This window comes from Garra rufa, chromosome 16 (genome assembly GCF_049309525.1).
Source record: "Garra rufa chromosome 16, GarRuf1.0, whole genome shotgun sequence".
NCBI lineage: Eukaryota > Metazoa > Chordata > Actinopteri > Cypriniformes > Cyprinidae > Garra > Garra rufa.
This window is the reverse complement of record NC_133376.1, coordinates 16309310-16333255: the sequence shown is the minus strand read 5'-3', so window position 1 is coordinate 16333255 and position 23946 is coordinate 16309310. Positions and strand designations below refer to the sequence as shown.

Here is a 23946-nt window from a genome sequence, read left to right as displayed (position 1 = left end):
TTCTAATTACATTATATGCCTGTAAATCATAATGGACATTGTGACTGTTTTTGAAATGGCTGTTAAATGTGAATAATTAGTAAATAAATTATAAAAGGTCATGCAATGAAGTGCAATTTTTAGGCATGATGCACAGTGTACAATATTTTTAGTTATCAATTTTAAAGTTGACGTGTAAGTTTGTAATTTGTAAATGTGTAATGTAGACTACAGCAATAATGGGGGAAGTACAAGAAACCCAGCATAACTTTTGTGGTACAGAAATAATATAAACAAGACATAAATAACAAGATTTGCATTGGCAGAATTAAATATCATTGCTTGCAAGGGAGAAAAACAAAAGTTCAAGAATAGGTTCGAGACTTTGATTACATTTAAATTAAATGCTGAATCCAAGCTGCTTTGCCCTGTGCACATATTCTTGTTTTTTTTCTCCAAGTAATATACATCATTAGTCTAACTTTTATGTTTAAAAACATAGCAATGTGTCGCATTAATATAGAAATCACATAAGTCACATACTGCATACCAATGCACATATTGGCTGTTTTACAAGCTTTGAATGTGGCTCATGAAAGCAGATATTAAAGCAGGAGCTATAATTTGATTGCATTATTTAAAAGCCTCCATCTTAAGTATGGTTTATGCAGGTTTTAAGATGGTAAATGTAAAACTTTTTAAAGTTTTTTTAAGACCAAGTAATTAAAATATAAAGAATAAACTGAAGGGGACACAATATGTCAATATGTTCTCTTATTATAAATGTCTAGGAAGTTGTATTAGCAACACTTGGATGTTTAAAAATACAACTTCCAACAGATCTCCATTACTTTTGAACTAATTTGACAAAAACTAGCTTAAGACTTGAATATCGTTCCCAATTATTAGAATTAGGAAATAACCATAACTTTTATGGTATTTTTGTCTTGTTTTCAAGTAGAAATTTGTCAAGATTCTTAAATAAAGATACATTTACTTAAAGGAGTAGTTCACTTTCAGAACAAAAATTTACAGATAATGTACTCACCCCCTTGTCATCCAAGATGATCATGTCTTTCTTTCTTCAGTCATAAAGAAATGGTGTTTTTTGAGGAAAACATTTCAGAATTTCTCTCCATATAATGGACTTCTATGGTGCCCCTGAGTTTGAACTTCCAAAATGCAGTTTAAATGCAGCTTCAAAGGGCTCTGAATGATCCCAACTGAGGAAGGGTCTTATCTAGCGAAATGATGGGTTATTTTCTAAAAACATTTACAACTTATATACTTTTTAATGTCAAGCGCTCGTCTTGCCAAGGTAGAAAAGACAAGCATTTGATGTTAAAAATATATAAATTGTAATTTTGTTTTAGAAAATAACCCATCATTTTGCTAGATAAGACCCTTCTTTCCTTGGCTGTGATCGTTTAGAGCCCTTTGAAGCTGCATTTTGGAAGTTCAAACTCGAGGGCACCATAGAAGTCCATTATATGGAGAGAAATCCTACATTTTTTTTACTCAAAAAACAATTTCCTTATGACTGAAGAAAGAAAGACATGAACATTTTGGATGACAAGGGGGGGAGTACATTGTCTGTAAATTTTTGTTCTGAAAGTGAACTACTCCTTTAAGAAGCAATAAAAGTTTGTGAGTTTATGATTGAAATAATAACACATATTTTCCAATGGGTTCAGAAAAATCAATTTAAAGAGAAAACAAGTTTTCATACCCCATCAACAGATATTTGTTTTTTTTAAGCATAAACTCACCTAATTTTGTCACATTTACCAGAAAACAAGACTTCATATTATTTTTCACCCTATTTTAAGGATATTTCAATGTACTGGAAAACAAGACAAAACTACTCAAAAAGATATTTTTCGGGGGGTGCGTGCAACATTTAACGCCATGCTTAAATTTAAAGGTGCCATAGAATGCATTTAAACAATATTTTAAATTATTCTCTGATATCTACATAGAAGGTATATGGCATAGGAATGGGCAAAAAAATCTGCAGAAACGGTTTTACAGGTCCATTTACAACCCTAGGATTTGTCCCTAGAATGAAATGCTCTGTTATTGCCTTATATGGAAGCTTCATGAATATTAATGAGCTCTGCTCTGATTGGCTGTTTTACAGAGCTGCTCATCTCTATAGCTGGCACACTGATAAAAATATATATTTAATTACGAGCTCTAGCCGCTTTTAATATTCGGTTTGTTGAATCTGCCGTTTTGAATCGCCGACATTTTACTCTGATTACTGTGATCGCATGTGCTCTGTGTAAAGTTATAATGCAGAGGAAGTGCTTACTTACCACACAAGTTTAGATGCTTGTCAGTGATACTCGGGATCTGTAAATCATTCGCCATCATCAGGCAGTTATTTCTCCATCATTCACCATCATCAGAGCAGTCATCTCTCTGTTTATGTAGTAAGTTAAATCTTTTGTACTGCAATGTAACAGGCTAGCGCTAGCATTAAGCTAACCTTGTTTTACTGATGTGCTGACATTACTGATGATTGGGTGATGCAAATGTTGGAGGCGTAACTATTAATGATCCCGGGACTATTGCGTAACAGTCGGTGTTATGTTGGAATTAACCTATTTTTCTGTGGTCTTTTGCAAACACTAGATTTATATAAGAAGGAGGAAACTATGGTGTTTGAGACTCATGGTATGTTATGTCCATGTACTGAACTGTTATTATTTAACTATGCCAAGGTAAACACAGTTTTCCATTCTATGGCACCTTTAAGACCTGTTAAGGCCTTAATTTGTGAGAAAACTTTTTAAGACATTTTTAATGGACACATATTATGCTCCTTTTTACAAGATGTAATATACGTCTCAGGTGTGCCCAGAAAGCTTAAAATACCCCACAGATCATTTATTGTATCATTTTGAAAATGCCTATTTTGAGTGGAAGGAGAAACACACTGTTTTCATGCATAACTCTTTAAATGCAACTGAGCTACTGCTCCCCACCCCCTTTTCCAGAATAGAGCTGTGCCTTTATAGCTCATACCTCAGATACTCTGCTAAAATACATCTGTTTGGTTTTAATTATCATGTCTTTCATGTTGAAATCATGCATTTTAAACCATATTAGTTTAAACTTCTGAGTGTACACATCCAAAGTGAACACAGAAAATGGCTGTCACACGGCATGTGAGTACTAAACTAAGTCCACTAAGAACAATGTTTCTCATTCATTAACTAGAGTGTGGTGGCCAGCTCGTGATCTGGTGTTTGCCACGTCTCAGAGTCAGAGCGGCTCCTTTGATTGACAGTAAATGCAATGAACTCTGTTTTTGAATGTGCTCTGAATGTAGCGTACGTTTGGGATTGCAATGGCTACCACACTTTGTTTTCACATTAGCATAATTTTTAATATTTTAATGGCCAAATACAGTATTTTTCTAGATTTGTAATGAGATGTGTTTGTAAACCTGTTTTTACTGAAGCTGGAGTTTTCCGTTAAATTAAAAGCTCAACTGCAGTTTCCATTAAAAAAAAAAAAGCTCATAGCTTTATCTCTTGCAAGGACTAAAATTAACAGGCAAGCACAAAGAAAATACTGTACAGGCAGAGCAACCTCACTATTTATTTTTTAAGAAAAATATAAATATTGGGCTGGGGGTTTATATGGATGTATTTCTAAAGGGTACTGACTTCAGAAAAGATGCCATTTTTTCCCTAGTTTCTCTCTCTGTCAGAGAGTGAAATTCAGCCTGTCTGCTGTTTTTGTTTTATGTAGGTTTTAGCATAATTTCACAAAGCTAAAGTCTGTCAGACCATTCTGTTTTTGCTTCAAATGTTTAAAATGATACAATCAAATTTAAATAAAAAAACTGCTCATGCTACATGTGTGTTTCATCTTTGTTTGTATCGTGATTAAAATGCAGTAGCTGGTTCTTTGGTCCATTGTTAAATATGTTTAATTGTTGTATAGCAGCAACTGCCAAAACAGTTTTATGTCCGGGAAAAAATATTTATGGCTGGGACATTTTCTCAAGTCACTAGCCATTGGCAGCTGTGGCAAAAAGTTAGTTTTAGGCCCTAGAGAGACAGAGGTCCACGCACCACAATCTACAAAATTCTGTGGGAAACGCTGGTTTCATGTCTTATTGTGCTTAAACCGTCAAATACACACAAGGTTATATTAAAAACACACAGGAGTTACGAAAACAGTTTGTTATGTCTGTAAAGGTAAACAGCTGGGAAAGAAATTGCATGTTTATATTAGATCTGTGTGGAAGCGTTGTAACGTACAGTAAATAGATCAATAAATGCACTGCTCTCTTGTCTCTTCTGAGGCTGGGACTCTAAATAGTGTTCTGTGCTCATCTGTGCAGCCAAAGACAGAACAGTTAGCATGCTTTGGTTGAACTTTTGCTATGTTATAACTGGTACACCATTGTCAAAAAACAAAATGGCTTCACTTTGGGTGGAAATGTGTAGATTCACATTGGCTGTACATTCACATTGTATGATTTTTTTTTTAACAATTTATTTGTGAATTACTGTTTCAAATAAGTATTTGATCACTTAAGTTAATATTTGGTACAGATGCCTTTGTTAACAATTACAGAGGTAAAACGGTTCCTGTAGTTCTTCACCAGGTTTGCACACACTGCAGGAGGGATTTTGGCCCACTCCTCCATACAGATCTTCTCTAGAACTGTCAGGTTTCGGGGCTATCGCTGAGCAACAGAGTTAAGCTCCCTTCAAAGATTTTCTATTGGATTTAGGTCTGGAGACTGGCTAGGCCACTCCAGAACCTTGATATGCTTCTTACGGAGCCACTCCTTGGTTTTCTTGGCTGTGTGCTTTGGGTCATTGTCATGTTGGAAGACCCTGCCATGACCCATCTTTAATGCTCTGACTGAGGGAAGGAGGTTTTTGCCCAATATGTCACAATACATGGCCCCGTTCCTCCTCTCCTTTAATCCTTTAGTTAGACCAAGAAGTTCTATTTTGGTCTCATCTGACCACAGGACTTTCTCCCATGACTCCTCTGGATCATCCAGATGGTCCCTGGCAAACATCAGAGGGGCCTGGACATGGGCTGACTTACGCAGGGGAACCTTCCGTGCGATGCAAGATTTTAAACCATGACGTCTTAGTGTATTACTGATAGTAGCCTTGGAAATGATGGTCCCAGCTCTCTTCACGGCATTGACCAGCTCCTCCCGTGTAGTTCTGGGCTGATTCTTCACCATTCTTAGCATCATTGATACCCCACGAGGAGAGATCTTCCGAGGGGCCCCAGTCCGAGGGACATTGACAGTCATCATTAGCCTCTTCCATTTTCTGACAATTGCTCCAACAGTTGTTCTTTTTTTCCACCAAGCTGCTTGGCAATTGCCCCGTAGCCCTTTCCAGCTTTGTGAAGGTCTACAATTTTGTCTCTTGTGTCTTTTGACAGCTCTTTGGTTTTGCCCATGTTGCTACTTAGACTTTGGGCTGATTGTGGGGTGCACAGGTGTCTTTATGACAGCTAACAACCTCAAACAGGGGCTACTAATTTAGAATCATGAGCAGAGTGTAGCTGGACTATTTAAAAGCAAAATAACAGGTCTCTGAGGGTCAGAAATAGGGCTGATAAGCAAGTGATCAAATACTTATTTGACACAGTAATTCACAAATAAAATGTTAAAAAATCATACAATGTGATTTCCGGATTTTTATTTTTAGATTCTGTCTCTCACAGTGGAAATGCACCTATGCTGAAAATTATAGACCCCTCGATGATTTCTAAGTAAGAGAACTTGCAAAATCACAGGGTGATCAAATACTTATTGACCTCACTGTATAAACTACTTAGCAAACACACATTAAAAAACATTCAGGGTAACATCCTGGTAACCACACAGCCATGTGCTTTAAAGCTCTCCGAAAACCTACGCCCCACAATCGCATTGCAACTTTTGAATGGATAGGCAGCACTTACACATTTTCTATAAACTCATATACATAAATGCAAAAATGTATTTCTGTATTTCTACAAAAAGGTGTTGATTTGTATAAAGAATGCATTAACACTCATTCATTGTGCGTACAGAATAAAATGTTCTTACTCCTTACTTACACAGCAGCAGTGGCTTTTTCAGAGACTCAGTGCTCAGGATCATGCACTTAATATCATTATATTGAAATATCATCATAACCCAGTTCTGAAGTACAGCAGAAAAATTACTACAAATGCACACTGTGAAAAAAAACTTACTTTATATTAAGAGAATGTTGAATTTGATGGTGCAATGTTCTTTTTAGGCCATTTATGGCTCCTCCATAGAGAGAAGAACACAGTTCCTCACCTGCAGGGCAGCAGGGCTTACCTTATCATCTGCTCTTTTGTCAGAGCGCTTTCTTTTTCTATTTCTTTCATTCTGAATATTCTTATTCACCCGGAGGGTTAGAAATAGAGAGAGCTTTTATAAGTTCACCAGAGGATGGATGAAACTTGAGTGGGTTTTCTCAAACTGCTAGATAAAAATGACAGTATCTGCTCTAGTCGGCTCAGAGGTTTGAACTGTAAAAACTTTACTGGAAGGCTCTTTTCTATGGAAACCTGTTTTCGTCTCAGAGTAAAAAAAAAGTTTAATTTCAAGATAAAATTTAAAATCTGAATTAAATTGTGTTATTGATATATACAATACATAATGAGAGACATACACTTTTTGAATTTGTTGCAGAAAATGGCTCCTACAGTTTTTCAAGCAAAGAAATAAATGAAATAAATAAAACCAATAAAGCAACTAATAAACAAAGAACAACAAATGATGTGACTGCTCTCATCCTGTTAATGAATATGCAGCTATTCTTCTCTTTTCTTTGTCGTGCCTTCACAGTATCAATTCACGCTCAAGTAATTTAGTGACTGTAATCTCTCATCCCCAGCAGTAATTTGTTTACATGATGTGACAAAACCATTCAAACCATCCAAACATAATGACAGAACATCATCAGTGTTTACACACCACAACAACCCAGTGCTGTGACAAAGACAAACGAGCGGCCGTCATGGAGCTCTGGTGGGCTTTCTTTGCTTCTAATTACATTATATTATATCCCCATAAATCAAGACGGACATTGTGACTGATATTTTTAAAATGCTTGTTAAACATCAAATCAGATTTTGGCATTATAAATGATTATTTTGTTAGATAATTCTGTTTGACAAGTAAAATGGGAACATCTTAACATTTTAATTTATTCATTTGGCAGAAGCATTTTTCCAAATCAACCAATAAGTGAGGTCAAGCTAGTGCAAGACGACCATTTGTGGTTAAAAAAGTATATACAGTCCGAAATTATTAATACCCCTTTCCAAATTCTGACTTAAAGTTACTTTTATTCAACCAGCAATTTTTTGACCGGAAATGACACAGGCTTCTCCCAAAAGATAATATCATTGTGAAAAAAATATTTCTCAGCTTTTATTTACATTTGAACAAAAAGTGGCATGTCCAAAATTATTCATACCCTTTGCAAACTGTCACAGTCTATGGGAAAAGTTCTATACCATTCCAAATAGTCCAAGCTGTTCTAAAGCATCCTAATTACCCTGATTCATTGGGAACAGCTGTTTTAATCAACTCAACAGGTGAAAAACAGAAGCTCTCTGCTGTTGGTTTGTGGACAGTCATGGCTAAGACAAAGGAGCTCACCGAGGACCTGCGGCTGCGCATTGCGGCTGCTCACAAGTCAGGGACGGGCTATAAGACCATATCTAAATGTTTTGAAGTTCCAGTGGCTACAGTAGCAAAGTATTATTAAAAAATACAAGATGCTCCGCACTGTGAAAAATCTCAGAGGACGTGGTCCGAAGCCAAAAGTGACACCTGTGCTGGCCAGGAGGATAGTGAGAGAGGTAAAAATGAATCCAAGGATCACCACCAAGGCCATCCTGATGAATCTGGGCTCTGCTGGTGGCAACATCTCAAGGCAGACAGTCCAACGGACACTGCACACCGCTGGGTTCCACGGATGCAGACCAAGGAGGACACCACTTCTCCAGATAATGCCTTGGGCACCAGTGGATATTTCAGCATGACAACGATCCAAAACACACAGCAAAAGTGGTGAAGAAATAGTTAGCAGACAAAACATTAAGTCCTGACTTAAATCCAATTGAGAATCTGTGGAGGGAGCAAAAGATCAGGGTGATGTCAAGGAGACCCTCCAACCTGAAAGAGTAGGAGCTCATCGCTAAAGATGAATGGGCAAAAATACCAGTGGAGACATGCAAAAAGCTAGTCAGCAATTATAGGAAGTGTTTGATTGCTGTAATAGCCAATAAAGGCTTTTCTATTGATTATTGAGAGGGGTATGAATAATTTTGGACATGCCACTTTTTGTTCAAATGTAAATAAAAGATGAGTAATATTTTTTCCACAATGATGCCTCTTGTACTTCGTCTTATTATCTTTTGGGAGAAGCCTATGTCATTTCCGGTCCAAAAAAAAAATTGGTTGGTTGAATAAAAGTAACTTCAAGTCAGAATTTGCCAAGGGTATGAAAAATTTTGGGCTTGACAGTATATATTGAGAAAATGAGCGATCGTTTTACTAGAGAAGACCCTTATTCATTAAAACTGCAAATCCAAACCATTGATCCCCATTGAAGTCCATATGAAGAAAAATCCAGGTCTTTTTTCCTCAAAACATTAATTTCTTTTCAACTAAAGAAAGAAAGATGTGAACTTGGATGACATGAGAGTGAGTAAATTATCAGGAAATTTTAATTCTGGAAGTAAACTAATACTTCAATATTTTGAAATGGGGTTGGAATGGATAGTTAGAAAAAAAAAAAAAACTTCTCAGATGTTTCCCCTAAAATCCCTTTAGAGAAATAAAAAGACACAAATGGGACAATTGATATAGAAAGAGTAGACAACACATTAAATGTAGATAGGATAGCTCAGATCATTTGGTCAACTGGATGATAAACATTTTGGCTTCCCTGCGATCTCTTACCTTCCCTATCTTTGCGAATTACAGACATTTTGATAATTTTGCCCTCTAAAACTCCAAAGCAAGAAACATACATGTGTCTCAGGTGAAAAAGCCACCATTTGCTCTCAGTTTAATCTCATTGCTTTTGAAAAAAAAACTGCAAGATTTCCCTATGGATTTGCCAAAATGAAAATTGTGTAATTTACTCAACATCAAATGTCTTTTTTGTCCATACAATGAAAGTCAGTGGGGTCTAATGTCTAATTGTTTAGACTCAATGTGGTATGTTAATATGCACTAATTTTCATCAGTCTGAATAAATCCAATCTGTTTTAGATTCTGAAAGTTCATTTATGTGACTTAAGTGCCCAATCGCCACATTAAGAACTGGTGAAAGTCGCTGCAATAATGTCACTCAAGCTACCAAGAGTATAATTGTGTTTTGATGACATATATGAGAAGAAATTTATGTCAGAAGAGCTCTGTAAACAATTAAAAAATAAAGGTTCCAAAAGGGTGTTTTTGCAGTGATGCCATAGAAGAACCTTTTTTTTTTTGTTCCCCAAAGAACCGTTTAGTGAACAGTTCCTAAAAGAACCATTTTGAAGAATATTTTAAAAATCTAAAGAACCTTTTTCTGCCTTTAAAAGGTTCCATGGATGTTCAAGGTTCTTCAGAGAACCATTAATGCCAATAAAGAACCTTTTTCTGCCTTTAAAAGGTTCCATGGATGTTCAAGGTTCTTCAGAGAACCATTGATGCCAATAAAGAACCTTTTTCTGCCTTTAAAAGGTTCCATGGATGTTCAAGGTTCTTCAGAGAACCATTGATGCCAATAAAGAACCTTTTTTTAAGAGTGTAGGTTTGAATGGCATAAAAGTTATGTAAACATACACATCACAGCACTATTTTTAGTGGGATTCAAGCCTTTACATGCTTAATTTGTTTGCTTTAATTTCAGGTCTACACCATCTTCTGTATCATCATCATCAGACAGTTCTTGTAATATCTTTGCATTTTTAATTTTGGACAAACTATCCCTTTAAGAGTCAAATATCTGTGGTCTATCAGGACTATCAATATGTTGTGGTGTTGTGGAGCATCAGACTGTAACGGCATATCCCTGGTTAATCCATCCCATCTCTGGTTTCACTCTATGTCTTTCACAATCTCTGTAACAGCTGTTTAAACTCTTGTTAATATTTGCTGAATATGTGAATCAATTTGTATAAATATTCATGCGGGTCAGATGCATAAACTCAACCTTGACCTGCTCATTCTCCCGTCCCCTTGCTTCCTTCACTAACACAGACAGGCATTGATCTAAGTTACGCCGCTCTGATTTTTAAAAACTATATATACCCATGGAGGCCAGTTAACGCTGAGATGTAACTCAGCATCCACAACACTGTCAAAATTACAGTATTTTCCACGGTTTCCTGTGCCGAGGCACCAAATTACATGAATCAGATGAAAATTTTACATTTCAGTTTGTTTTGTCAGCCTGGGGAGTTTGGACATAATGAAAAATCAAAGAAAAAGATGAAAACAGACAAAGCAATTTTCTTTCGAGCTTGTTTACTTTTCTTGAAAGCCAGCAGTTCATGAGATGACTGACTGGCTTCAGCTCCTTCGTCCAGAGGTCTGGAGGACACCAAGAGATCGACGTCAGACAGATGACAGAGATTTATTCGTAAGTTAAGGTCATCGTGGATTCGCAATCAGCGGTTTGATTTGTCCTCGGACAGAGTGAGAACCACCCGCACGCTCGCGTCTCAGACTCTCAACAGCAGCGCCGCATGAGGATGTGTGGAGAAACACGCATTCACAGCACACCCACACACAAATATACTGACAAGTGCAAACATGCATGATCAAATTCAGCCTACAGCTAATCTGAACACTGGTCTATATTAAAACATGAATCAGACGCAGTGAATGTCTTTCACTTAGTCAAAATCGACACTTTGTTTACTTTGTTACTAGTCTTATTGTGAGTGATTCATCTGTGCATGCTATTCCAAGGAAAAAATATTTGCCTATATAATCTTTCATTAAAATGCAGCAACTTGCTCTTCCTCTGCAACAACTTTCCTGCTGGTGTACATGTGTTTTATAACATAACTGTTGTTAACCAACACCTTAACATCTGTTTAGACATTGTTTTAGCAAACTCACAAGTGCAATTGTTGTAAAGCCCACTTGTCACAATTCAATCAATTTACCCAAAAATGTATTTACCCATTTATTTGATTAAAAGTACAGTTAAAAATCAGTAATATTTTGGCATTCTACTTCTTTTTCATCTGTTTCTTTCGCTATTGAGTCTATGGCAACTCATCCGGGAGTATTGACTTTTCACCAACTCCCAACTTTTGAAGTTATGGTTGCTTGCTCTTTGTCAAGTGTCGGGTGTTGTGAACGCTTAGGACAGTTGGGCATTGCGGTGTATCAGAGGTAAATAATGATATAAATACCGTTCAGTTTTTTGCACAGACCGATTGTTTTGTGTGTTAAGACCTCAATCTATCGTCATGAGCCGCAGGGTTTAATTTGGTTTTGTCTGTGTATGTTTTCTGACTCTCAAAGCCGTGGAACTGCCATTATATGACTGACATACTGCAACGGTTTGAGTTAAAAATCTTTGTTTTCGTTCTACTGAAGAAACAAGTCACCTACATCTTGGATGTCCTGAGGGTAAGCAGATAAACATCAGATAAACTCTTTAGTGCCACCACTTGTCCAAAGTTTCACTCATGTTTATGCTAAGGTCTGGAAGGACTTTTTTTAGGATTCCTTGGCTCATGCCAGTTTCAGATCATCTTCAGACCATGTTGGCAAAAAGTTTTGGAAATAAAGTTGATTAGTCAAATTGTTCTTAAATAATATGTGAGCGAATTTTAGGAACACGCAAAAATGGATGTGACGCTATATCTCCACAACGGTTTATCGTATTGAGACCAAACTTGGTGTCTGTTATAATAAACATTACCTGAGGCTACCTGCACAGTTTCAGCACAGCACCACATAGTAGTCAGGAGATATTAAAACTGGCAATTTTTGCTAATAACTTCTGAATGGTTTGGCCAAAAATCACAAAACTGGTCTCTTTAGATTCAGTGCAGCTGATTTGCTGCTGAGTTGAACTATACCCAATTTCCCCATATCAGCCATTTCGGCCGTCGACCATTTAGATTTTTATCATAAAATGCAGTATTTTTACAAACACATTGGTCTATCATTACGAAACTCGGTATGTGTCAAAAGTTCGGGCCAAATGTCATTAAACTTTTTCCAAAAATGCTAATAATGTTAATAAAGAAATAAATCGGGTTATTGTATTGAAAGTGATGACAATAGATACTTTGGGTCATGCCGAAAACATAGATACCAATTTTGTGGACTTTATGTCCACCATTTTAATTAATAAAACCTACTTTTTTGAACTCCTCCTAGACTATTGGTCTGATTTTTACCAAATTTGTCTCAGATTATCTGCAGACGGATGCTGCCTAAAAAGTTTTGTATCTATATACGAATCATTTAACGCATCAACGAATTTGCTGGAATGATTCCAAACTGCATTTGAAACATACTGATACCAAACTTTGTGTGTGCCATTATCACCTCACACTGAACACACCAAATACATTTGATAAAAGGGCCAAATATTGGTCAAAAGTGATCACTGATTAAATCATATCACTAGTTTTTATTTATGGGTTTTATACTAGGTTTTATTTATGACTTTTTAACAATTTTGACTAAATCATCCTAAAATGGCTTTAATTACTTTTTGCTGTTGGTCTGATGCTCAGTGCCATTCTTAGCTCCCCATTTTGCCTCTGTTGTGCTTGGCCCCTTAATTTCTGCTTGCAGCTATATTTTAAAATGTTATTAAACTTCTGTTTTAATGTATTTAAAAAAATCTGTGATGCAAAGCTGATTTTTTTCAGCATCATTGCTTCAGTCTTTAGTGTCACATGATCCTTTAAAAATCATTCTAATTTGCTGATTTGGTGCTCCATTACTACTCATTATTATTGGAACTTATTAATAATGTTTCTTATTTTTATCAATGCTGAAAATGTCAGCGCTATTAAATGATAATGTACAGACCAAAAGTTTGGACACACCTTCTCATTCAAATGAATGAGATTATGATATTTTATGATATTAATGAGAAAAATTATATTTGTCTGTTTATTAAAGTTTTTACTCTACATTTGTGCAGTTTTCAGTGGGTTAGTGATATTTTTTCAATATATATATATAAATGAATAAATAAATATTTTTTAATGGGTTTTTATACAAAAACTGCTTTTTAATGTAAAATTCACTTTATAAAAGACCCACATTTCTAACTTTAATTCATGGAGATAACATGGATAATTTCACATGGTTTAGTGTAAGATTTTTGCCCATCTTTTGGAAAATCCAGTTTTAAAAGTAAAAAAAAAAAACTTTTACCAGTAGGTGGCTGCAGAGCTCCACTATTTGCTATTTGAAGTTTTTTCAGTTGAATTCATATCTACAGTACAGACCAAAAGTTTGGACACACCTGAATGAGAAGGTGTGTCCAAACTTTTGGTCTGTACTGTATGTTTTCCACAAAAATATTAAGCAATACAACTGCTTTCAATATCGACGATGATAAGAAATATTTCCTGAGCAGCAAATCAGCATATGCATGATTCATGATTTCTGAAGGATCATGTGACACTGAAGACTAGAGTAATGATGGTGAAAATTAAGTCTGATGACTTAGTAAAGTAATGATACTCTTCTCCTCAACAAGACGGGAATCGTTCATGACCCTAGCATAATTTACACACCAAAGTTGATTACTATAGGGTTAATAGATTGTTCAAATTCCAACTAAGTATGAGCAATGATGCTTATCTTAGTAAACATGACTAATTATTCAGTGTTGCTGTCCTTGGATGACAAGTGTTAGGTTATTGTATATTAGTGGTGGTCTGCTATTGTTAACTAGTAAGCATTATACTGTAAGGCCCTCTGGCACATTGAGGCATGTCTGCATCTTTCTTCTGAGTCTCCAGAGCTGTGATTAGCATCCTGACAGAGATAAGGAGCCGGTGTTGATGCTCCTGCGGTGCGGACACACATCACGCTAAGCCTGAACGACAGCCCCGCTACAGTCGGGACCGCTGGTGACCGTTACACCCCCTCAGCCCCAACACACTGCGTCCCTCATTCTCTCCCACTTATTACTTCTTGCCGCCTTTCTTCTGGCTCTCTGTCAGTTCTGCCTCTGCAATCACATACGCAAATTGTTACAACATAAACTGACAGGCAGACAGAGAGAGGGGAAGGGACACTTTCTCCATCAGTATAATAAATACATTTAAAATTAGAATAAAATGTGAGAAACACTTCAAACTTTAACAGTTTTACTGGTTACTGCACGTTGTTCTTCTTTTCGTTATTTCCCTGTAGTGGATAATGAACTGGAAGTCTCACCTATAGGCTTACTTCTGCAATATAGAAAAAGGTGTTGGTTTATCTTATTATAAAAATCCAAAATAAAATAAACTAGTGGAAAAAGTTTTATATATATAACCATAACAGTAAAATTCATAAAAAATGAAATTTGTATAAAAATGTTTTACACTTTTTAAATTAACTGTATGTTATATATAGTATATTAGTAAATATAAATATATAGTACTTCTATACAAATAAATATTTAGTGTATATATATATATATATATACATATACAACATAACATAAAATATACAATTATATTTATTATTATTTGATTCTCTATATTTTTAATTTAATTAATATAAAATACTTATATACAAATAAACATTTAGTATATATATATAAATGTATGTATAAAATATATATCATAAAACCTTATATAAAGTATAAAATAATATGTATTATTATAATTCTTATTATTATTTAATATAAAATACTTATAATAATAAATATTTAGTATATATACATGCATACGTATAAAATATTTAGCATAACATATATATAAAATCTAAAATAAATAATATTTTTAATTAATATTATTTATTGATTCTCTCTATTTATTAAAAATTTATATTTAACTAATACAAAATACTTACATACAAATAAACATTTAGTATATACATATGTATGTGTAAAATATATAGCATAAAAGCATATATGAAGTATAAAATAATATTTATCATTATTTATTTAATATAAAATACTTATAGAAATAAACTTTTAGTTTATATAAATGTATACGTGTAAAATATTTAGCATAAAAGCATATATAAAATATACAACAATATTTATTATTATTAATATATTTAATATAAACTACTTTTACAAATAAACATTTAGTTTATATAAATGTATACATGTAAAATATATAGCATAAAAGCATATATAATATATAACATTCTATTTGTTATTATTATTAATTATTATTATTATTATTACTATTACTATTTATTCTCTATATGTATTATTTATATTTATTTAATTAATATAAAATACTTTTAATACTTTTTATACAAATAAACTTTTAGTGTATATAAATGTATGTGTAAAATATATAGCATAAAAGCATATATAAAATATAAAAAATATGTTTTGTTATTATTTATATTTATTTAATATAAAATACTTATACAAATAAACATTTAGTATATATAAATGTATGTGTAAAATATATAGCATAAAAGCATATATAAAATATTAAAATTTTATTTCTTATTTATTATTATTTACATTTATTTAAAATAAAATACTTCTATACGAATAAACAATATTTATTATTATTATTGTTATTCTCTATATTTATTATTTATATTTATTTAATTAATATTAAATACTCACATACAAATACAAAACATTTAGTATACATAAATGTATGTGTAAAATATATAGCATAAAAGCATATTATTAATATATTTAAAAATTTAAAAAATTATTTAAAATAAAAATACTAAAATAAATACAAATAAGAGAACTCAACTATAAAAGAGTAAATGGAACAAAAACATCCCAATGATGTTTGATAAATACATAAAATACATTTTAAATGTGCATTTAATTACAGTTTGATTTAAAGTCAGTCCTAAAGTCTTAATGCCGTAAAATCCACTAGAGATACCCAGTCAGTCTGGATAGTGGTTGTTTGGTGTTTTTGTTGATTAGTCCACCAACAACCAATGAACACTTATTATTTTACATAGGGAAGGAAAAAGTAAAGATTAATTAAAAAAAAAATTAAGTTCTGATATTTTCTCCACACTGGCACCTATTGTTTCGAAGGATCTCATCACCTCTTGGGTATATGTGCTATTAAAAAAACAAAACAACAATATTTATTTGTTTCTGCACAGTAATGTTGTCGTATTCCAGATTTGAGGGAAACGTAAAAATGTACCCCTGAATCTGTCTGGAGAAGAATTTAACATCAAAATAATCGCACACATCATCTTTAAACAACTATGTCAATAAAGTATTTGGCAGCCTCACAGAGCGGACATCTTATCTTCATCAAGTATCTTTTAAAACCTAATAGGAACCACAGTGAAAAACAAATATAGACAGACAGTCATTCGCTCACACACACACACACACACACACACACACACACACACACACACACACACACATGTTGGGTTTACATGTTTTATGGGGACATTCCATAGGCGTAATGGTTTTTATACTGTACAAACCGTACTTTCTATCGCCCTACACCTACCCTACACCTAGCCCTCACAGGAGATTGTGCATACTTTTACTTCATCAAAAAAACTCATTGTGCATGATTTATAAGCCTGTTTCCTCATGGGGACCTGAGAAATGTCCCCACAAGGTCAAAATCTACTGGTATTCCTATCCTTGTGGGGACATTTGGTCCCCACAACGTGATGAATACCAGGTACACACACACACACACACACACAAGGGTGTTTTTGTGAATTGTGGGGACATTCCATAGACGTAATGGTTTTTATACTGTACAAACCGTACTTTCTATCACCCTACACCTTCCCTACACCTAAACCTAGCCCTCACAGGAGACTGTGCATATCTTTACATTCTCAAAAAAACTTATTCTGTGTGATTTATAAGCCTTTTGAAAAGTGGGGACATGGGCAATGTCCTCATAAGTCACCCTCTCCTTGTAATACCTATGTCATACCCATGTTATTACACACATTTGTGTCCTGATATGTCACAAAAACATGCCCACACACACACACACACACACACACACACACACACACATGTTGGGTTTACATGTTTTATGGGGACATTCCATAGACGTAATGGTTTTCATACTGTACAAACCGTACTTTCTATGGCCCTACACCTACCCTACACCTAAACCTAGCCCTCACAGGAGATTGTGCAAACTTTTACTTCATCAAAAAAACTCATTGTGCATGATTTATAAGCCTGTTTCCTCATGGGGACCTGAGAAATGTCCCCACAAGGTCAAAATCTACTGGTATTCCTATCCTTGTGGGGACATTTGGTCCCCACAACGTGATGAATACCAGGTACACACACACACACACACACACACACACACACACACACACACACACACACACACACACAGCCTCATTATCTGCGACATGCAGCGGTAGGATTAGCTCTTGAAGTTCCATTACCTCGCTTAAGTCTACCAAAGTGAGATTTTTCTTCCTCCTAGACAGTCCTTCTTTTCCTTATCAGCGTGTTTTCACACTTCTCCACCTGTCCATGCAGCTATGCCTTATCTCAGCTTAAACGTGCACATGCACAAACCCCACTAAAACATGCTTAAATGTTTCAAGCAGCTTCAAGGAGCGTACAAACTCAGTGAAAGACAGTTTAAGAAAACGCCATTAATCAATCACAGATCAATCAAACCAGCATGCGGTTCGGCCCACCGCAATCGCATCAGCTCAGTCAGAGACCGCACGCTGCACTGCATTCTGGTTGACACCTCGTAAAAGTGAACTCACAGTCACTGCAGTGTGAAAGCATATAAGCCTGCAGTGGATTAGCGCGGGTCTGTACAACTTAAGAACGACAAACCCGAGGCTATCAATAAGAATGAACTAATCGGCAATCGTTTAATCCAACTCCGATTTACATTGGCCCAGGAGGCTTTGATCTGTTTGACTTCTTTGTGATTGGACACAAGTGGTACGTGGGATTGCCTAGTGTGTGCCTTACTATCCTCTCTATTCAGTATATCAGGCCCAAGGCACTAGCTGTCCCAGTTATGACACACATTTACATGTACTGCAATGAATTACAGCATCAAAGTCAGAACATATCGAAGCGGAGCTAGCAGGAGAAAAGAGCATGTGTGGGTAGTTAGGTGTTCAAAAGGAAAAAAAAAAAAAGAGTATGATTGGGAGACGAAATGGGATTGCAGATGAATAGAGAATAGAGAAAGAGAGGACCAGGAATGAAAAGAAAGAAAGATTAGAGTTGTCCAGGAGGCATCAAGTGTACTTGATTTTAGAGAAACCTATTAGCTGCTATACAGCAGTCTGAACTAAAACATGAGTCTTTTCTGGCTGCGTGTAAAAATAACTTTCATCAACTGGTCTGGTTTGGTCAAAAAGAAATGTCCTTGTTTATTCCTTATGAAATTTTGGAAATTGATGAACAAATGTGCAATGGATTTATATATCAATTATTCCTTCTTGAAGGAATGCAGTGCCTTCATTAAAGATTAAAAATAGTTTGACTGTCAACAGATGTTGCTTCGGTTTAATTTGCATGCAGTGAGCTACAAAATAAAAAGCATTTCTTTCTTTTTTTTTGGTGGGGAAAGGCTGGAGGTTGGGTTGTGAAATATATGACATGTCCCTTGGGAACAAGGTTGGGAAAACTCGGCTACATGAAAAGCAAATTAAAGTGCAGCACCGGCAGGTTCACAAGAGCTGCTCTGTCACTTACTGAAGAAGATGTATTCCGTGTAGCTGCTCCAGATCTTGTCGTCTCTGTACTGGTTAACGAAAGCAGCCGTTCCAGTTGAGTTGCAGGCCACCATCTGGAAGCCAGCCTCGCTCAACCTGTCGAACGCTTGCTCCAGGTACGTGAACTTCAGGTAGAAACGAGAGGTGTACTTCTCTGGTGGACGGTCCGGATCTCGACTTTCGTTGAGGGTGTCTCCGAACACTTCCTTCGCCAGGGCGATACGCCCGCAGACCATGATCCGTGCCACACGGCGAAACTTGGCGTCGGCTTGGTTGTCCCTCACCATGGTGTAGGATCCCCGATAACCTATCGTAATAAACCCAGACCTCTTGTCCAGGGCGGAAGAGGAAGTTGCGTAATTGGTGGCACAGTTTCCAGTTCGAGTCACCAACTCGCTACTCTGCGAACTTTCCTCAATGTCGCTCTGGCAGCCTTCGTCATTGAGCGAGCCTTGCTTGGCTACACGTGGGCCTAAAAGTCTAAGCAGTTCTCCTAATTGGAAGTGCTCTGCCTCACGCTGAAGACGTTCCCGTTCCGGGAAGTGCTCTGGTAGGACAAGCTGGCGATCCCGTAGGAAGTCCAACACGTATCGGAATAAGAACCCATCGCGGTCGATAAAGTAGCGCCCTCGGCTGTCCCGGGGCAACTCGTGAGGACTGCACCTGGTGAACATGGTGTGAAGGGTGGTGTCAGGTACGCTGACCAGGGTGGAGCGTTTGGTGACGTACACCTGGCCGCCGACGTTGAGTTCCACGACCTCCGGGTACGGACTCGACACCTCGCTGATAGGGAGTATGGTTTCCTTCATGGCCATGGTCCAAACACACAGACACGACAAGTAAACAGAAGACAAACGAAGAGAGAGGCGACTCTGGAAAGATCTCAAAAAGAAGCAGGGAACGAATCCATAGAGGTCCTGGCGTGATGGAAATCAGTGCCAAACAGCTGTTAAAGTTTGAGAGAGAACTACATCGCTGCTGGAGAATGAGAGAGGGATAGAGAGAAGAAGAGAGGGAGATTAAGAAAAAAGGGAAAAGAGGAGAAGAGAAGGGGATGGAGTGCTATCAAGTTTCCTCAGCTGCTGTCCCTCTGTTGATGAAGAGAGCAGTGGAGTACGAGATGGAGACACTGGGGGAGAGAGAGAGAGGGAGAGAGAGAGAGAGAGAGAGAGAGAGAGAGGGGTGGGAAAGAGGAGGAACGCCAAACAGAGACCCACATCATTTGTCCAAGGTCTAAGGGAAGCCACAGTGACATCATCTACAGAATGAGAGAGGGAGTGGAGGTGTAGCCGCACAGTCCTGCCTCTTAAAGAGACAGCTGCGCAATCATTTACACACTTCAAAAGCATGCAGCCAATTAATCACCATCAAAGGATAAGTTAGAAACCTGCAGAAAATTCAAATGAGAAGTGAATTTGTTTTGTTCTTTTAGTTATGCGCACATGTATGCTGTTGTGTAGAATAATGATCTTGCTAAATGACTATCTGGTGTAATTGAGCTGGACTCAAATGTCTGCATGTTGTGGCACAGTGAATAATGAACAGGCACACAATGTGATTGTCTCATGGGAATAAACACAGATTAGCTGTAATTCTCACATTATCTCTGCCGAACCATTAAAACGGAGGAAAAGAGAGAGAAAGAGAGAGACAGAGAGAGGGGTGCTTTATTACTCACCCAGTAGACTATATTGCCACCTAGGGGCTGTATGTAAGTATATTTGGTCACGTTTGTCATTGAGAGCAAAAAAGATACAGATCAGTACAAAAATATCCAGTTCTGTTAAAATGTAATTAGTGAGATGATACATTTTTAACCATTTTGAAGTAAAATATTGACATAAATGTTGGATTGTGACTGATTCATATCTGTTTTTATTAGATTATTGCAATTCTGGTAACCAGATCAGTTAATCTAAATTTAACTAGCAAATGGCAAACATTCCAACTCTTACATCTGGCATTGAGATGGGTTTTGTATCAGGGTTGTATCTGAATATTTTTAGCCGAATGCATTTACACCTTCATACCAGTGTGTGTCAAGTGTGATCGGATAGAGAAGCGACTGCACTTAACCCCCGCAAAATGCAAATCCCAATTTACATATTAATAGAGAGGTTCTGTTAACTGACACATTTCATTCATTTACAGAATTTGAAAAACACAGATAGATAATTAAACATGGTTTATGTCATTTCTTGCATTTCCTCTCTTCAAGAACCCCTCTGTAAAGAAAATTAACAGGGATTGAAAGTGAAGAAAAGAGAGGAAAGTTTTAAAGCACTTTCTTTGAAATGAGATTGCATTAAATGATTAGTTCACTTCCACAATAAAAAGTTCCTGATCATTTACTCACCCCCATGCCATCCAAGATGTTCACGTCTTTCTTTCTTCAGTCAAAACGAAATCAAGGTTTTTGATGCAAACATTTCAGGATTTTTCTCAATATAGTGGACTTCAATGGTGGCCAACGGGTTAAAGGTCCAAATTGCAGTTTTAATGCAGCTTCAAAGGACTCTACATGATCCCAGTTGAGGAATAAGAGTCTTATCCAGCAAAACGATCGGTCATTTTCTAAAAAAACTACTTTATATATGTTTTATCCATAATATGTGACATAATATGTGAGGTTGAGCTGAAATGAGCAATTGCGGTTATAAAGCATATAATTTATTTTTATTTTTTTAGAAAATGGTTTCGTTTTTGCTAGATAAGACCCTTATTCCTCGGCTGGGATTGTGTAGAGCCCTTTGAAGCTACACTGAAACTGCAATTTGGACCTTCAAACTGTTGGGCACCATTGAAATCCATTATATGGAGAAAAATTCTGGAATGTTTTCCTCAAAAACACATTGATCATTGACAAAAAATGTTAACTTAATGTAATTTGTAATCAATTAATAGTTTTATTGGCTGGTTAGAGATTCAGATTCAAACTTGTATGACAATTTGGGAAAAAAGTGAAAGTTTAAACCCAAAAATGGTCATTAAAAGAATAGCACAAGGCTTTTAAGCTACAGGTTGAGTGTTTTAAGTTTAAGTTTTAAAAGATGTCAAATCGTTAGAAAAAAGTATATTCTAGAGCAGCTTCAACAAAGGGATCAAAACACATCCAGCTATGAGGTGACATATTCTTGAAGGACATCAGCGAACGTGGCTTTTCAGGAGATCCGGATGACGATAATGTCAATGCACTTCTATTTATCTCTGTCATTCTAGGTACACCATCCCTCCTGAGGAACAATAGGCTTCCTCAAGGGACAAACTGAAAAGCAGGGCTATTGTTTTTCTGTGCTAATCACCTGGCTGAGAGCTGACAATGAGTAATTACTGCGATCCCGAAGACCGCAGTCTCTGCAGAGTCTAAATACTATACGCTGTTGATGAATGGACCAATTGATCTGCAGTCATATTCAGCATTTGCATGTGATTCCCATGTTAAGGCCTATTTCTGACAATGTATGGTGAGTGATTTACCCGTACACAGACAAATACCCACAATCAAAGAGAGCAGAGGATGGTAATTGGAGCATGGCAGTGTAAATTATAATGCTGTAGCTGACCTCTATCTGTGTAATTGTATGCTAAGCTGAAAATCATAGATCTTTCAACAAAAAACACTGGATGTGGGGATAACAGCGGTGGATATTACACACGGTTTTTCTTTTTCTCTGTCTCATTCAGCCTTTTCATCTTTTTTTTTTTTCATTGAAAAATGATCAGGAAAGCATCATTATGACAATTACTTTTCTCAGCAGGCTTGGTGGATGATAAAAACCATAGACTAACATTGAAAGGACCCTAGACATCTATCTAGAAACTTGGTCCAGTAAGCAACACCCTAGCAACCACATTAAAAACCACTCAGAACAACTGCATATAACCCTGGCAACCACTCATAACATCACCGCTCACCTTTTTTTTCCAGAAGAGGTCTCTCCTTGTGTGACTTCACCTTATCACCCTCCTGTCAGGTGATTCAATGGCTCTCCATGACACCGCTCATCCTCTTTTTTTAATTTAGACTCCATCACACTCTGCTGAGACTCCACGGCCACACTTCCCTCCATGATTACACTCCGATAGACACCAGTCAGACCTGCACACAGAGCTGTTCATCAGCCAGTTAAGACAGCATGCGTGGCTGATTTTATGGTGGAAGGCATAGAAGTGACATTGACCTTCCTTCTGAAATAATCGCTTATGAGGTAAACCGCCTGTTAAGTATGCAGCACCGTGCATGTGAATGACATACTGAATGTCACATTCAGCGCGCACAGCTTTATCAACCAGAGAAAGAACACCACCGCCGCACATTTATATGTAGATATGCTTAAATAATGACATTTTACTTCTCTGTTTTCTGTACGGACACTGAAATATAATGTTTTAGATCACAATTTTTTTTAAAGCTCAACTTATTTAACATGATGCCGACTACAAATACATGCAGAATTTTAACAATTCTCATGAATCAAATGCAAAAAGACAAACCTATGAAATCACTCAGTATTCTACACAATTTTAAACCTCTTACACTAAGTGCTTTGGCGTGTAAATCGTTATGCATCATTAGAGCAATGGACATAATTAATGTCTCAAATTATGCAGTTTGTTGAATAGAGGTGTGTTATTAAGGAAAGCATTTTTGCCTGCTGGATGGTGGTATTATTAACTCAAATAAACTAAAAAATTATTACAATTACTAAAATGATTACAATTTTTGGGGGTATTTTAAATAAAGCTGAAATAAAATCAAATATGAACATTACATTAAAAACTATTTTCCATTTCATTGCAAAGGCAACATTATATAAAAATATATTAATATTTAAATATACAGTGCCTTGCGAAAGTATTCACACCCCTTTATTTTCTTCATGTTTTATGTTGCTGCTAAATTACTTTTTTTCCCCACATCAATCTACGCTCCATACACCAAAATGGCAAAGCAAAAAACAGGTTTTTAACATCTTTGCTAATTTATAAAAAAAAAAAAAAAAAAATCTGTTGCATAAGTATTCATACCCTTATCTGAGACAGTTGAAATTGAGCTC

The 23946-nt window shown here is 36.1% G+C and overlaps 1 protein-coding gene across 1 annotated transcript in view; it reads right to left on the bottom strand.

The window, feature by feature from the left end:
• kctd8 (potassium channel tetramerization domain containing 8) overlaps positions 1–20248 on the bottom strand; it is a 45701-nt gene extending 25453 nt beyond the window's left edge. Inside the window, exon 1 of the mRNA XM_073821148.1 lies at positions 18870–20248. Coding sequence (XP_073677249.1) covers positions 18870–19704 — 835 coding nt within the window. The 5' untranslated portion in view covers positions 19705–20248. The remainder of the gene's footprint in view (positions 1–18869) is intronic.
• Positions 20249–23946: the final 3698 nt, after the last annotated feature.